Source organism: Ustilaginoidea virens, chromosome 4, assembly GCF_000687475.1.
Source record: "Ustilaginoidea virens chromosome 4, complete sequence".
Taxonomy (NCBI): domain Eukaryota; kingdom Fungi; phylum Ascomycota; class Sordariomycetes; order Hypocreales; family Clavicipitaceae; genus Ustilaginoidea; species Ustilaginoidea virens.
Genome location: NC_057319.1, coordinates 1,135,838 through 1,150,471, shown reverse-complemented (window position 1 = coordinate 1,150,471; position 14,634 = coordinate 1,135,838). Strand labels below are relative to the sequence as shown.

At 55.2% G+C, this 14,634-nt stretch overlaps 4 protein-coding genes across 4 annotated transcripts; 1 reads left to right on the top strand and 3 right to left on the bottom strand.

Moving 5' to 3' along the window:
* Window positions 1-389: 389 nt before the first annotated feature.
* On the bottom strand, window positions 390-3,834 carry UV8b_04841 (uncharacterized protein; the record flags this gene model as incomplete). Its single annotated transcript, XM_043142339.1, has 6 exons — window positions 390-1,463; window positions 1,593-1,724; window positions 1,830-2,967; window positions 3,039-3,143; window positions 3,209-3,234; window positions 3,331-3,834. The coding sequence occupies 6 exons, from the start codon at window positions 3,832-3,834 to the stop codon at window positions 390-392; spliced, it is 2,979 nt and encodes a 992-aa protein (XP_042998273.1).
* Window positions 3,835-9,019: 5,185 nt separating this feature from the next.
* Window positions 9,020-9,556, top strand: UV8b_04840 (uncharacterized protein; the record flags this gene model as incomplete). The annotated part of the gene is made up of 2 exons (XM_043142338.1): window positions 9,020-9,345; window positions 9,397-9,556. 2 exons carry the CDS (start codon window positions 9,020-9,022, stop codon window positions 9,554-9,556), a joined length of 486 nt encoding a protein of 161 aa, XP_042998272.1.
* Window positions 9,557-9,812: 256 nt separating this feature from the next.
* On the bottom strand, window positions 9,813-11,531 carry UV8b_04839 (uncharacterized protein; the record flags this gene model as incomplete). The annotated part of the gene is made up of 4 exons (XM_043142337.1): window positions 9,813-9,941; window positions 10,010-10,352; window positions 10,519-10,869; window positions 11,038-11,531. 4 exons carry the CDS (start codon window positions 11,529-11,531, stop codon window positions 9,813-9,815), a joined length of 1,317 nt encoding a protein of 438 aa, XP_042998271.1.
* Window positions 11,532-12,733: 1,202 nt separating this feature from the next.
* On the bottom strand, window positions 12,734-13,663 carry UV8b_04838 (uncharacterized protein; the record flags this gene model as incomplete). The annotated part of the gene is made up of 3 exons (XM_043142336.1): window positions 12,734-12,930; window positions 13,354-13,462; window positions 13,565-13,663. 3 exons carry the CDS (start codon window positions 13,661-13,663, stop codon window positions 12,734-12,736), a joined length of 405 nt encoding a protein of 134 aa, XP_042998270.1.
* Window positions 13,664-14,634: the final 971 nt, after the last annotated feature.

Genomic DNA, 14,634 nt, shown 5'->3' with positions numbered 1-14,634 from the left:
GGTTGACTTGCAGTCAAAGCCAGCATGAGCATGGAAAACTTCGAAGCCAAAGCAGACTGACTTGCAACCATGCCCAGCATGTTCAAGCATCAATTCATAACACAAGTAACTGCCACCCATCCAAAAGCCCAGCATGTCTATCCGTCCAACAGAGCAACCGACCAAAAAAGCACTCCCCGCCCAACAGAGGCACGCCATCCCGCGCAACCATGCCATGCCATGCCGTGAAGCCAAAACGAGTCGAAAAAAGATGCAGGCAAACAGCCGCTGCCGCCCCAGCACGTCAACTCGTCATTCCCAGTTCCGTTTTCATCTCTCATCAAGCGCGTGCCATTCCCAGTCAGTTTCCCCCATCTTCACATGCCCCCGTCCGGGAGCGCGGGCGCAATTCAAAACCAGCTCCAGTTGTCAACCTCTTCTAGCTTGCGCAGCACGCCGACAGAATCAGCGTACAGTATGTTTCGGCCCCCCAGGCAGTCTTTCTCAAGCGCGTCTCGGACAAAGCCAACAATGACCTGCGAGTCCTCTCGTCCCGGCAACGCCTGCAGCTGCCCGGGCTCCAGCTCCGCCACCGTCTGCACCCAGCCGATGGCCCTGTTTCGAGCCGCGAGCCGCTTCTCCGTCGTCAGTCTCTTGCCGGTATGTCCAAACGCCCAGCAGATGAGGGCGCAGACGTACAATCCCCAGTAGTCGGAAATCTCCTTGCAGGTGACGGTGCCGTGCGCAGGAGAGGCGTTTGACGCTGCCGTCGGCCCCGAGCCGTCGCCATGCGACAAGCTCAAAAAGTCTCGGATGGCACGGGCGGCGAATACCGTGGCTATGGCAGAGGTGCCGGAATTTCGCCACTCGCCAAGCCTCCTCTTGTACTCGGCAAAGAGACACGCGTCCGGAATCTTCTTGTTGAACACCCAGCTATCGCCCGAGACGGCCAGGAGAACGTGCAGTGGAGTGTGGTGCAGAGCAAGATATGCCGCGGCTCCGGGGCGGCGACTGAAGTGCTTGTACATGGGCAAGTCGTTGCTGCGGAAGGTGCTCACATCCGCGACCAACTGGACCTCTTGGCGGTTTTGCCTCATCGGTAGCTGCAGGGCATGCGCTGCGATCACGAGAGATATATCAAAGGCCGGATTGTCGAGACTGGACCACTCGGCATCTTGCATCACCTCTCCCACCGTCGTCACTGCCACCCTCGTCACGTCAATGGCGGCCCAGGCATCGGCGTTTCTGGCTTCCCACAGCCCGGTCGTGCTCGCTGTCAGTGGCACGGGGAATTTCGATGCCGCCATATTCTCCAGGCCCAAAACGGCACTGTAAGGCTGCTCGTGATAGCACATTCCGTGGACGCTCAGAAGAAAACAGGCAGAAAACAGTCGTCGACACGACTCGATATATATCCACGAAGCCCACCGTTGAGGTCGAGGACCCGAAATCTCCGGCAATGAGGCAGAGCAGTAGCTGGATATCTTTTGCCACACCCGCACGGTTAGTGATTGGCCCTCTCAAAACCAGCAACGACGGTGCAGCAGCGAGATACGGTGCGAGGCCGCTCCCCTTCCCATCAAACTGCACCCATGCAACAACAGTCGACTTACCATATGATATAAGGCGAGGAACCGTGACGAAGGTTGATAGTCGTCCTTGTTGCGTCCCCGGAATCTTGCATAGTACTCGCAAAGTAAGATGGTTTGCATGGTCGGTAGTGTCCAAGTCGCCGCTTCCGTCAACTAAGGTTCCAGGAGTTAGATTTGTGCAAGGCGCATGTCTTGATAGTTCCACGGGAGAGCTGGGGGGGGGGGGGGGGTGGATCGTTTATCAACACGTAGACTTACGCTTTTCGACTTCTGCCATGCGTAGGCGTGCAGTTGGCTGCCGTTGATACGATGTTCCCTGTGGCCAAGGAACTGAGTCGCCACCGCCGCCATGGCACAACGGAGTACATCCACATGCTCCAGCGCGACGTCATTGCTGTTTTCCCCAGTGCACCGATGTATGATGGGGTAAAATGGATGAACTCTCTCCCAGTATATGTCGATGTAGGTAGGAAGCGCAGAGCGAGCTTCCCTGCTCAGCGACACTGGCATCAGATCCTGAGCCAACGAGCTAAACCTAGGACTCGGCTCCCCTCGGCATGGAGCGTTACTAATGACACGATCTGCGGGCAGTGGCGCCGGCACAGTGACCATGGTTTCCGACGACTGGCCCAGGAGGAGTTGAGGCGATAGGTTGCGGATAGCGGGAGTCGACATGGGCAGTTGATACGGTGCTGGATTACTGTTGAATGCAGGAACACTGACTGTCGTGTGCTCGTCTTCGTAAAGTGAAGAGTAGGAGTTTGCAAGAGAATGGCCATATGCGTACGAAACCGGGTAACCACTTCCCGTCGCGACAGCTGGCGTTGGCATGTTTCGGAGCGTTGTCTGAGGCATCGTGGCCCAGCTTGTACCTGACAGGGACATGTCTAGTCTCCTTTCAGGTGCTGCCGCGACGGTAGGCGGTGGTGAGAAGCTCCCGGGAGCGGACGAAGTTGCAACGGGAGCGGTGGCTGCCCATGACATGGCTGGCGCGGGAGCCCTTGACGAGCAAACAGCTTGAACAGGCCCTAGAGTGGGCATGCTAGGCATGGATCGTGGTTGAGCAAAGTTGACGGCGGCGTCTGACGTCGAGGACGGTATGGTAGGAACGGATTTTACCATGTATTCACCCTTCAATCTCTCCATGGCGATGTCGGTGCTAGCCACATGACGCACAGGGAGCGGCGTGCTCTTGTGGGTGGCCCAGTGATCAGAGCTCATGGAGAGAGCGGACGTTGCAGGTGTCGGCGAGGCACTACCATACGTCTGTTGAACCGACATCAATGATTCTGGTGGCGAACTTGTGGTATAACTGGGTCTTCCACTACCTCCAGGACTAAACGGACTTCTAGACGGTGTGCCCCTGCTGGGTTTTCCCGCGCGGTCGTCTTGCTCACTAAGAAGATGGGTGTTTAAGTCACAATGAAGGGTCTTGGGAGATGCGCAAAGTCTAGAGGAGCCGCTTACTGTCTTTGTTGATGTCGCTCCAGCAGGTCCCGTCGATGGAATACCTTGTCGCAACCAGGAACAGGACATGGTAGATCCGGCGGTTTATGACTCAGTTTATGTCGCCTAGGACCGACGGCGTTAGTGCGTCAGAGTAAACGCGGGGCTTTCAACGTCGAGACGGCGCAGACCTTAGATGTTCAGCTCTGGTGAATGTCTACTGAGAAAGAAAAAAGAGACAAGAACTATTCAGCGTCGTGACCAGCAAACGAACGTTGAAACAAGCCAGCAAATCAGAAAGGTGATACGGTACCTTTGGCGGACGACAGACATCACAGGTGTGGACTGGCACCCCCTTCTTTGCCCTGCTAACCCTTCCCGTTATGGGAGTCAACTTGACGGGAGCCTCTTGTGGAGGCACAAACGGCCTCATCGGAGCAGAAGGAAAAGACGTAGAGTGACCGTGGCCATAGCTGTGGCCTTGGCCGTAGTGAGAGTCCATAGAGTCTGTGCTCGCGATGCTTTGACAACGATCAGTGGCAGTTTGGCGGGCTGAGTGGCCATATGGCAGGGGTGACTGGAGGTTCTGGTTGACGGGAAATGACCGCAGCGACCGCGTCAAAGGACTCAACCGTCGACTCTGAGAAGAAGTCGTGTTGAAGGAGTAGTCTGAACCACGTACGTATGTAGCAGATGTGGTGGAGGGGTCATGATGTTGAGATGATGTCGATCCAGCATCCACCGCCTTATTCACACCATGGGAAAGTACATGATCGTCATCAACATCGACGTTCATGATATTTCTGAGGCTGGCCATGGCTTGGCTGATAAAAGAGGGGGAGTTTAAACAGGCAAGACGGTTCGTTCCCACGCCGGCGTAACGGTGGAATTCAATATCAACAACAACCACCACGGAGCCTGCCCGGGCGCTCAAACTGGAAACCAGTAAAAGCTGTTGGTAGATAGCAATGGAGGGTGGGCAATCCGCAGATCCAGAATCCGAACAGAGAAAGCTTGCAGGTTGGTGAAAGTCGACGAATATGGTGCCCAACCTTAGATGCTCGATACTACGGGGATTGTTTCGCAAAAGGGATAATCAGCCAAAACGGAGTCCGGTGTAGTGTCGGAACCGTTCAGTTCTCAGCCTCACAACCCACGAGATGACACACAGGACCCATACCCAATGGAACACAAGATGCCGCGGTGGATTCTCTCGTACAATGGCAAAGGAAGAACAGCCAGCCGCCTTGGCCGTGGGTGAGGTCAGACTTGGAAAAGAAAAAAAAACAAAAAAAAAAAAAAAGACAAAAAAAAGACTCAAATTTAAAAGGGGAAAAAAAAAGTGTCCAGAAGATTGTGAGCCTGGGCAACACCTCAGGACAAAGCAAGAGATGAATGACGGCCCAATGATATCCAGTGCCATGGCGACCAACACATCAGCCTAGACAAGCTGAACGAGGCCCGCAGGAACTATTACTATAGCCCATACCATGTTGCTGAAACGGATGAGTCGCGCGGTCTGTTACAAAACCCCATTGTGTATGGACAAGGAGTGGCGCCGTTTTGCTGCCGGAAGCTAGATGCTTGATGGCCGCCCTTGGATAGCCCTTGGAGTTGGATGGCGGATGACCCTGGTCAAGGCTGGTGGTGTAAGATGGGAATATCAAGCCCCAGTGTGGATGCTGAACCGACCCAGCGGAAACTGGGAAGCCACCTCTGCGACTCATGTGCCAAGGTCAAGGAGGAGGGTGTAATCAAAGGCCAGGGTGTGCCCAGCCAGCCTCGTCTTAAACTGGTCGAATGACGAAGTGAGCGAGCTAGGGGTCCAATTCCTTCTTTCAACCCACAAGTACTGCTTACTGCTCACTGTGTGTGTTTGTTTTGTCTTTTTTTTTGCTTCTTTCCTTCTTCCTTCCTTCCGTCCTTCTTCCTTTTTTTTTTTTTTTGGGGTCACTTGACTGAGTTACCGGAAAGGACTACCGCAAGCGAATTTGTTCCCGACCAACAAGGAACGACAATGGCCTGCTTAGACCTTTGCGTGCCGAATGCGAAGGCCATCAGCAGGTGGCAAAACTCCCCACGCAAGGGGGACCCTTTCTTGCCTTGCACACCTCTCCCGCCAGCTGTGCATGACGTGTGTCAAACAGGGTCTGGCTCGCTTTGCAGATCCCGGTGCTGTCCAAAGTATGTACGGATTAGGCATTTCGTATTTGGTGCAGAGGCCTTGGCTTGGGACAGGACAGACCCTAGGTTCTAGCCATCTATTCCGTAGGGAGGGAGATGGGGAGAATCAAGACTCACGACTCACGACGCATCAGTGCGGGCAACAGTGCTCAGCGTTCCGCGGCCATGGCGGGAATGGCGTTAAGGAGTGACCACGATGAGGCGATGGGCTCGTTACTCCATGGGTTAATGGAAATCCACGGCATGGCGCTGATGGCTGTGTGGATTGGTGAGCCCTAAATAATCATCCATCATTTTAGTCTGGCTGAACAGGACGAGGGATCAAGGAGCTGAACGATGGGGGTGTTTAGACGGGTGCGACGGTAGCGGAAGTTTGGACCCAGGCCGTGCCTGCCGACTAGGAGGTGGCCATCAAAACAAGAAATAAACCCAAGGAGGAGTACGTGGTTATGGGTGATAAGATGTCCTCTGTACCTGCCTGTACAGCAACGCCCGAACAAGCCTGGCATTTTATTAACGTGTCTCCGTCTTCCCGGTACCCTGCAAGTACTGCCTACCCGGGCACCTAGAGGTTGGTACCTGGAGTAGGTTTATTATGTAAGGTAGTAAGCCTCGAGTTGGTTGCAGCCCCCGGGGTACGGAGTAGTTCACCTGCGTGCGCACAAGTCTGTCTGCGTAACCCCAGGCTCATGGGCCGTGGGGATTTTCGCGTTTGCAGATTACTTGTTGAGACGGCCAACAGCTAATTCGGTGCATGACCTCATGTCATGGGCTTTTGCTTTTGCATCACCGGTTCCGCACAGAGCTTTATCGCGCATTTTAAACTCGAAAAAAAAAAATGCTGCGTACTCGAGTCTGGCGCCGTAGCAGTTCCGGGGCCCAGCTGGATAGTTGAGTGAGTGACTCGAGTCCAGGGCCAAAAAGTGAAGTGTCGGCGACCTCGTAAGGCAAGTTTTCAATTCAAATAGACCGCAAGAAGTGCACCAATGACAGAGCTAGAGCGAGTGTCTGGGGAAGTTGGGAGCAACAATTAAAGCCTGCAGCTGCGTTTAGGAGTGCATACTCCGTGCTCCGTGGTTGCAGACATGGATGGAACAAGCTTAGCCTTCCTTCATCTAGTTGAGCCCTTCTCGAGTTCTCCCTAGCGCGTGGTGTACGGAGTACGGAGTAGTGCCAATTTCCTTTCTCGCCCCTGCTCCCAGCCCCTACTCCCAGCCCCTGCTCCCTGGCAAGACTCTCAATTGGAGGAACCCGCGCCCTCTAAAATTGGCAGGCCTCGGCGACCTCGAATGATGCACTGGATGTTCAATGCGCTGGCATCGTCCCTGTCTATCTATCGCCACCATCGCATCCTGACAACGGAGCTGGGCTAGGCTTGTCCAGCTCTAGCCAGGCTGCAAATCGAACAATGCGGTTAGCGGCTTGGCCGCTCGACAAGTTTGACTATTGAATGGAGTCTTGGAGGAGCCAGCCAAAGGGAAGCCGCCTGACGCCGAGTTGCACACACCGCTCACACTCACAGCATCGTCCTGAAGCGCGTTGGGGATCGTCCTTTTGATGATGCCAAGACAATCAAGCCGTCTCCCCTGCTGATCCACAAACGAGCGACGGGATTCGAGAGCAAAACGAACGGAGTACGGAGTACTCCGTACTAGTAAGAGCTGAATAGGACATGGCGCTGACATGACAAGTGACAGCTTGCAGTTTTATTCGCGTCCCCGTCTCTGGTGCGTGTCTCTCTCTCTCTCTCTCTCTCTCTTGGTTCCTTGTGCTGGTGAGGTTGACGCAAGCAACCTTTTGGGGATGTCGCAGCTTCTGGGCACCGGCCGGTTGCCAAGGTGGTCTTTGTTTTCTTGGTTCAGGCTGGCCGAGCCGACCAACTGGAGCTTCTCCCAGATGCATGGTTTGGAATCATGCGAGATGACCAGTCAGTATCCGGTTGGTTCGCGTGAATTTGACCATCCATGGCAATACCAGGAAGAGGCCATTGCCCCAGAGTTGGTTCCGAAAGTGTTCGGCATCACGGGAAGGGCGGGCCAGGGTTGCTACACACCTCACCTCGTCGATGCGGGTTGCATTCGAAAAGACTGCATCCTCCGACATGGCACACTTCCCTCCTAGCTTGTCCGTGGGGAGTATCCCGGAGTAGCGGTACATGGGAAAGAAAGGACTTGCCCACGGCCGCCGCTTGGGCGCCACGGCACGTTGACTGGCGGCTATTCCGCCAGTATGATGATACATTCGGTCGGTCATTGATGCGGGCACTGGAGCAACCGTCTCGGGTCACTGAAAAGACAAGGAAAAGATGGCCGGCGTCCGTGATGGGAATAATGATTGATAGTGGCAGCAACCCGTTCCGCATCTTGCCGGGATCGTACTGCGAAGAAACCCGCCGTACGGAAAGTCGGCAACACCATCCATCAACGGAATACTAGCACGAGACTTTGGCGGGCGAATCCTGCGACGGGAGCATATGGCCAGAAAACGCGCTTTGATTGTGAGGGGATCGACGGCCTGGTTTGCCGACGGGAATTTCGGCAACAGCACGGACTCCGGGTACTTGAAGCGCAAGTTGAGCAAGCAACCTGCCTCCTACCTCATGGCACTTGCTTGGCTGCGCCTCAAGCAAAAAAAAAAAAAAAATAAGAGCAAAGTGTCGACCGCACAACGCAAATCTTTTTTTTTTTCCACTGCACAGAACGTCTTTGGACGGAATCGAAAGTCTTGACGTCAGCACCGAACTTGTTTCGCATCGCTTATTTTTGGCATTGCCACAAGGCCCGCCCTGGTCGGAGAGATAAAATCCGGATGGCTCCTGTTTGTCTTGTAATCTTGCGCGGTACGGTACGGCAACGGGTACGGCCAACGTAAGCCGAGGGGGGGTCGAGCTTACATGGCGGGGGAGTCTGCCAAGCACTGGGCAAGCACCCACCACACCCACACCCACCCGCACTCGGCCAGTCGGCTGCGCCTGCTCTTGCCCCCCACCCTTTTACTTATTTTGACAATGCAGCGCGATGTGTCGCTGCGGCCGCACCACATGGCATACAGGGTTAGCGTGCAGGGGCATCGGACCATGGGCACTGCGCACCGGGCACACTGGGGGCTCTGGGGGGCAGCACAAACAAATCCACGAGGCGAAAAAGGCAACAGGCCAAAAGGAAAAAAAAAAAAAAAAAAAAAAAAAAAAAGGGGAAAACCACCACCAGCACCACCACCAAGGATCCCGTCACTTGATACAGTACGCACGCATTTTCTCCAGCCTGCAGTACCCCCCTCTGTCTTTCTGGATGGTTTCACCAAGGAAGCCCATGTGCGCCAGCTAAGGCTGGGCTGGGCCTTCACCCCTACCGGCCTGCCACGCGGAGCAAACAGCACCTCAATCTGTGCCCTTGCAACCCCCCCCCCCCCTCCCCCTTCTCCTCCCACCACATGACCAAGATATTGTTAAGCTGAAGCGCGCTTGCGAAAAACGCCCGCCCGTCATCAAGCGGGCCCCAAAAGAGAAAAAAATTGGATGCGCAGAGCGCGGGATTTGTTAGGTTGCAGCTGTGTTGTGGCGGATGCTTTTGTTTCGGAGCGAGAATCTGCCCCGTGCGCTGGGGGGGGGGCCTCGTAGTTCGTCGCATCCCATCCGCCTTGCCCTGCGATTGTTTCAAACATGCCCGTTATGACTTATGCCGAGGGGAGCTTCCTCGACGGCTGTTTCACGCGGCGCGTTCGTCGTTGCGGGTTTCCAAGGGGGAGGGGGAGGGGGGCATGCCGCCCTTGTTGGTGTCCGATGCCGGGGATGCAGACTACATACTTCAGGCAGGCTGATGGGATGGGAATCCCGTCGGTCAGCAGGGCGACGAGGGCACGAAAACGGTAGGGAACGGGTCCGCGTGGCCGTGTGCGAGGCGCCTTTCAATCAGGCCGCTTTGCCGGATGACAAGTTCCAGTCGACGAGGAAGCACCAGACATCAATCCAAACCACCCGTGTGTTTACAGACAGGTTCCCTGCGTCGTTCTGGCTAAAGCTCACAAACCGCTGGCCGAGACAACATTCCCCCCAAGCGTACACGCCGACTTTGACTGGCACGAACCCCTTCGGAGAAGCGACAATTATCCACCCCGACACTCTCGTGTCCACCGTTTCAAACAGGTGAAAAAGGGCCACGACGATAGGCCGTCGTTGCAAAACGCAGAGATCCAGCCTGACCCTGAGTGCGCTTACGATTCGTCCAGACTCCCGTCAGAAAAAGCACACACCACCACCCCCCTCTTGCGAGGAACATCAACAGAACTGTCGTGAGGCTACGCTCGATACCAGAGAAATCCTACAGAGCGCCAACGTTGCCCGAAATCCTCTGTAAACATGAACAACTTTGACCGTGTCCTGGAAGACTTCCATCCCCTCCCCGCCATGGATTACAACTTGTCCCTGCATTCTTGGCCCAAGTTTCATACTGACTTCAGTGGTAAGAAAATAAAAGAAAAGAAAAAGATTATTACAAAGGGCAAAAGTTCGAACAAGGTGTTTGCGACCCAAAAGACTTTTTGATATCGTCTGTTTCGTCAAGACGAATAGATGCTTTGCAGGAAAAAAAAAAAAAAAAAAAAAAAAAACATTCATGTCTTGGTGGCGGCGGGCAGGGTCGGAGTAGTCGTGGCCTCTGGAGATTTGGCTTGCTCGTCCGAGTCCTCGGATTCGTCGTCGGAAACGGGGCGACTGGCCACCATCCGCCTATTCTTGGTCATCTGTTCCGATTTGCTTAGTTCCAGAGCTTTGCTTTGATCACACAGCAACATCTTGGGGCACGGCTTACCCATGAGCGGACACCTCCAACAAGACCAAGTGCGTAGCCAGTAACAAATTCCTTGGAGTTGCCGGGGTTGGGACCGGCGGTGGTGGGGGATCTGACACCATCCGAGTTGGCCGAGTTGAAGCGGGCAGGGCTGTGTGGTCGGCTAGCCGGCCAGAACTGCTTGAGTTCGCGACTGAGCTCCTGGCCGGTGCTGGTCCAATTGGTTATGATGTTATCGCGCAGGTCTTGGACGTGGCGCTTGATGTCCAGCTCGTTCTTCTTCAGCCAGCTCACGTTGAGCTCCTGCCGAGAGGTGCCTCGTTTGAACTGCCTGGCAATGTATTTTTCGTAATCGCGAACAATTCTGGAAAAAAAAGAGGGCCGAGTCAGAATGGGGCGAGTTCAAACCAATGGGAGCTGAAAAAGGAAATCCATTGCGAAGAATAAAACAAAAAAAAAAAAAGGTGACTTGATGGGGTCCAGGGACTTGATGGGGTCATTGTGATGCCCGGCGACATGTTCAACCTCACCTCGTAATGATACCTGTGGTGCTCACACCCTCAGTTCTCTGGGTGACGAGGAACATGCCAGCCGCCTTGATGGGCTGGTAAATGTCGTCTCCTTCGTCGGCGCCGTAGGGAAGATCGTCATGGGCAACGTAGTCGAGATGATTGGCTTGCAAAAACTCGGGGGTGACAATCCACGGACAGTCTTCAATAACCTCGTCTACCCATTTGCAGTGTCGAACGGATTCGGCTCGCTCCTTGGCCGACATGACAGTCAGACCCTTGCGCTTGTGTGTCTCCCCGTCGCCAGTTACGCCAACAACTAGTGTGGTGTTGGGGAAAGCCTTTTTGGCCTGCTCAAGCTGTCGCATGTGACTTTGAGAAACTGTCAGCAAGATTACCCTCCCCTGAAGACGTGTGACTTGTGAAGTTGCCAGAATTCTTGTTTGGCCCGCGCCCCCTTTCCATTATTTGCAGATTACTTCGGCTGCCGGATAGAGGGGCATGGGGGGGGGGGGGGGGGGGGCAATGAGAAAAGCGTACCCAAGGTGGAACAAGTCAAAAACGCCGTCGGCGTAAACGCGAACGGAGCGGCCGACGGGAGGAGGATTCGTTTTGAAGCCGCCGGCCGGGTGTATCAGCTCCCCGATGGGCGGGGGCGCCATGGTCTCGCCGTCGCCGTTGTTGACCGAGGGTTTGCGACCTCTGCGACCGACGCGGGCCTCGATGTCGATGCTGGCCTCTGTAGTGTCGCTGGGCTCGCCGGGGTCGGCGATATTCTCCGTAGCAGCGTCGGCCGAGCGGCCCGAGTTGCTTCGCAGCCTCTTAGGGTTCGGGCCATTGCCATGGCCGTTGCTGCCGCGGCCATGGCGCCGGCCAGACCCTGCAGCAGTGGTGTCGCCTTCCTCGCCAGAAGCGTCACGAGACGAAGGCTGCAGCGCGCTCTCGGAGACGTCGACGTCGGTGGAGAGGTCGCCGTTGGGAGCGGCATTCCGCTTGCGCTTGCTGCCGTGTGATGAGGCTAACGGTGACGACATGATGTTTGGCATCCGAGGTGTTTGGTTGTTTAGGGCAGTGGTTCGCGTGACGCCGACAGCAATGTCCGGCAAGGAAAAAGGGAGAAAAAAAAAGAAAAAAAGAAGAAGAAGAAGAAGCCGAGATGAAAGGAAAAACAACAACAGAAAATAAAATAAAATAAAATAAAAGCAAGGCAAAGCAGGTAAAGCTGTAATCAGGCACGAGGCGGACTGCAAGGAAACGATTGGTCTCGTCGCGGCTGCAAAGGGAGATTTCGTGACATTGGGCGGCGGTGGAAAAGGATCAGGGCAAGGTGGCTGCAGAGCCGGCGGGCGAATGCGTGGTGCGCTGGTGAATCAAGCAGGAAAAACACCCCAGGCCAGGTGCCAGCGGAAGGCGACAGTAGAGCGGCACGGAAGGCACCTTGACACTGCAGTCTGGCACATGGCAGCCAGCAAGCCAGCAGCAGCACATGTCAGTACCAGCCAGCAGTATCAATGGTTGCGGCTGGGACATGCGGCGGACGTCTAGGGCAAGGCCACAGCAGAGCCAGTGGACAACTCTGGTCTTTGGCTGGTGGAGCGGATGAGATTGACAGCAGGGGCTGGGGAGCCCAGGCCTGCACTGCATGCATGTGCGGTCCGCGTTTCTTCAAGGCATCGACACCAGACCGTTCCCCAATCAGAACGCACCGTCGGCCGGGGCACTGGGGCGTCGTGGTCGTGGCACGTTTACTTGACGAAAATCCCCTGTAAAATACGGTCGGATACGGAGTGCTCCGTGGCGAGATGCAGGATGATCAAGGTGAAACGATGATGATGGCCAAGCCGAGCCTGCCATTTTTGCTGCTCCATGATTTAAACGCAAAGCCGTTACATGATGGAACCGTAGTTCATGGAGTACAGGGGGTCAGGACTCAGGTGAGGGCCTCCGTTGAGGGCCTCCGTTGAGGGCCTCCGTTGAGGGCCGCAGGACTCGGGAGGACCCAGCCAGGCACGCCCCAGTCAATCCCACTGATGGTGGCACTGGCTGCGGCCTCGCCTCTGTCAATTCTGTCCCGCGCTTGAGCGGCACTGCGTCAAGGGAAGAAGCGCCGCCCTGTTGACTGCGACTCACGCTCGCAAAAGTGACAAGATCATGGTCGTCTGTATTTATTGAGAGCAGGAAAGCAGCCATGCAACTGCGTCACTGCCCAGTGGCCACTCCTTTGGCATTTGCCCCTTTATTCCCACGTGATGCGATGGGTGAATTGGTGAAAAGTGGCGACGCGTCGTCGGAAGCGAGACGCGTGCTTCAGCTTTTGAAATTTTGTGCATTGCGCGGCCGGGGTCTCGGCCCCCGTTTCTTGCTGATATGAAAAAGAAAAGCGTAGGGTTTGCGCCCCAGTCGCCAGGGTCGGAGTTTGATAGGTGCCGCTGCCTTGCGCGAGGTTAGAGTCTCAAGAGAAGCGGCAGGAGAAGCGGCAGGAGAAGCGGCAGGAGAAGCGGCAGAAGAAGCGGCCGGATTCTCATTTGCATTCAAGACTCCCAGGTTTCAAGCCCAGAATGCAACGACATCGGGGTTACTTTCCATCTTTTCAGCTGCAAAGGACAAACCCGTGTCTGGTGTGTGGTATGTGGTATGTGAGCAGAAGCTGGAGTCTCGATGCTTTAATTTGATAATTGCACACTGATTCCCTCGTTCTTTCGTCAAGCTGCTCCAGTACGCTGCCGATGAAACCATGAACGACCTCGTCAACTTCTACAGGCAACCAACGGTATGTGCCGACGATGAAGCAGCACACGACAACCACAGTGACCACAAACAATGTCGACGGGACCACATAAACTCGCGCATACATACATAGTAACGGGAAACCATCCGGGTCTTGATTCTGAGTCAACAAGGAGTGCCAAGTGGCAGCAGGCAGCAGGCAGCAGGTCGAGTCCGCAAACAAAAAGCCTTGTCCGCGCTAGGAATATGCAGGGATTAGCGAGATGATGGCCAAGTGATTTCCCCGAGCTGCTTGCCAAATTCTTTTTAAAGGTTGTGCCTTGATCCGTCCATCACTTACTAGCCGTGACCGGTTTCTGGCATCTGGAGAGCCCCGACACTGAATACTGTCTGGCAATGTCGTCATGGGGTCAAACAGTGAGCATCGGGTACGCGGCATCGTGGACGAGACCAAATCATTGCCGATGCCACGTCGCAAACAGAGCCTGCCTGCCTGCTGGTGTCACGAAATGCCCTTGTGCTGCTGCCAGGGGCTCGGGAACCGCCCTTCAATTTTCACGTCTGCGGCCCGTGCCGACACAGGCTGCCTGAGCATACCGAGAGAGGCCCGTCGGTACGGAGTACGGAGTATGGAATTGGCAGCTCCCGCACAGACCTGTCATGTAACAGGCATTCTGGAGACGAGGCACTGAAGACTCGAGAGTCGAGGGATCCGAGAGACATGGCAGAAAGTCTGCGGGATTGCAAATATCTTTCAAGTTTCAACTTTCCTCAGCGGATGTGATTGCTACTCGGCTCTTGGGTGAAGCATTGGGTGGGGTATTGTCGGTGAGTAAGTTGGTTTTTTGTTCTCAACAGAAAGACACCAACCAACCCAATGCATGGGACATGGATGCGAGGTTCTCGCCCAAGTTGGAGGCAGAGAGGAGCCATCGTGTGTTGCACCGCTCGGCAACCCAACAGGAGGGTTTTGATGGCCAGTTGCGCGGATGCCACGCGAGGACGTCACTGCTGAGGGACTGGATTCTTCGTCGGCCGCGGTAGATGAAGCTGCCAAGTCTTGGTTCGAACCTGTGAGACGCCCAAGTTCGTTCCAACTCTCAACAATTCCGACCCGCAAGCCCTTGAGTTGAAAGCTGACCAAACAAGCACACACAGTCAGTCACTAGTCACTGGTCTGCAGCCTTTGGCCTGTTAAGGGATCCACTTGCTGACGGGAGGGCAGATTTCTTACGAAGCCCAACATGTCTGGCAGGCCGCAAAGCACCGTGCCGCCAGATTGAGCCATTGTTGGTTTCAACGAGAGGCACCGGGTACGGGGCACGGAGTAGAATAGACGTCTGGTCGGTCGGCGTCGCCTGCCTCTCCCGGGCAGCCAACGACATGATGACTGAAAATGCCTGGCCATCC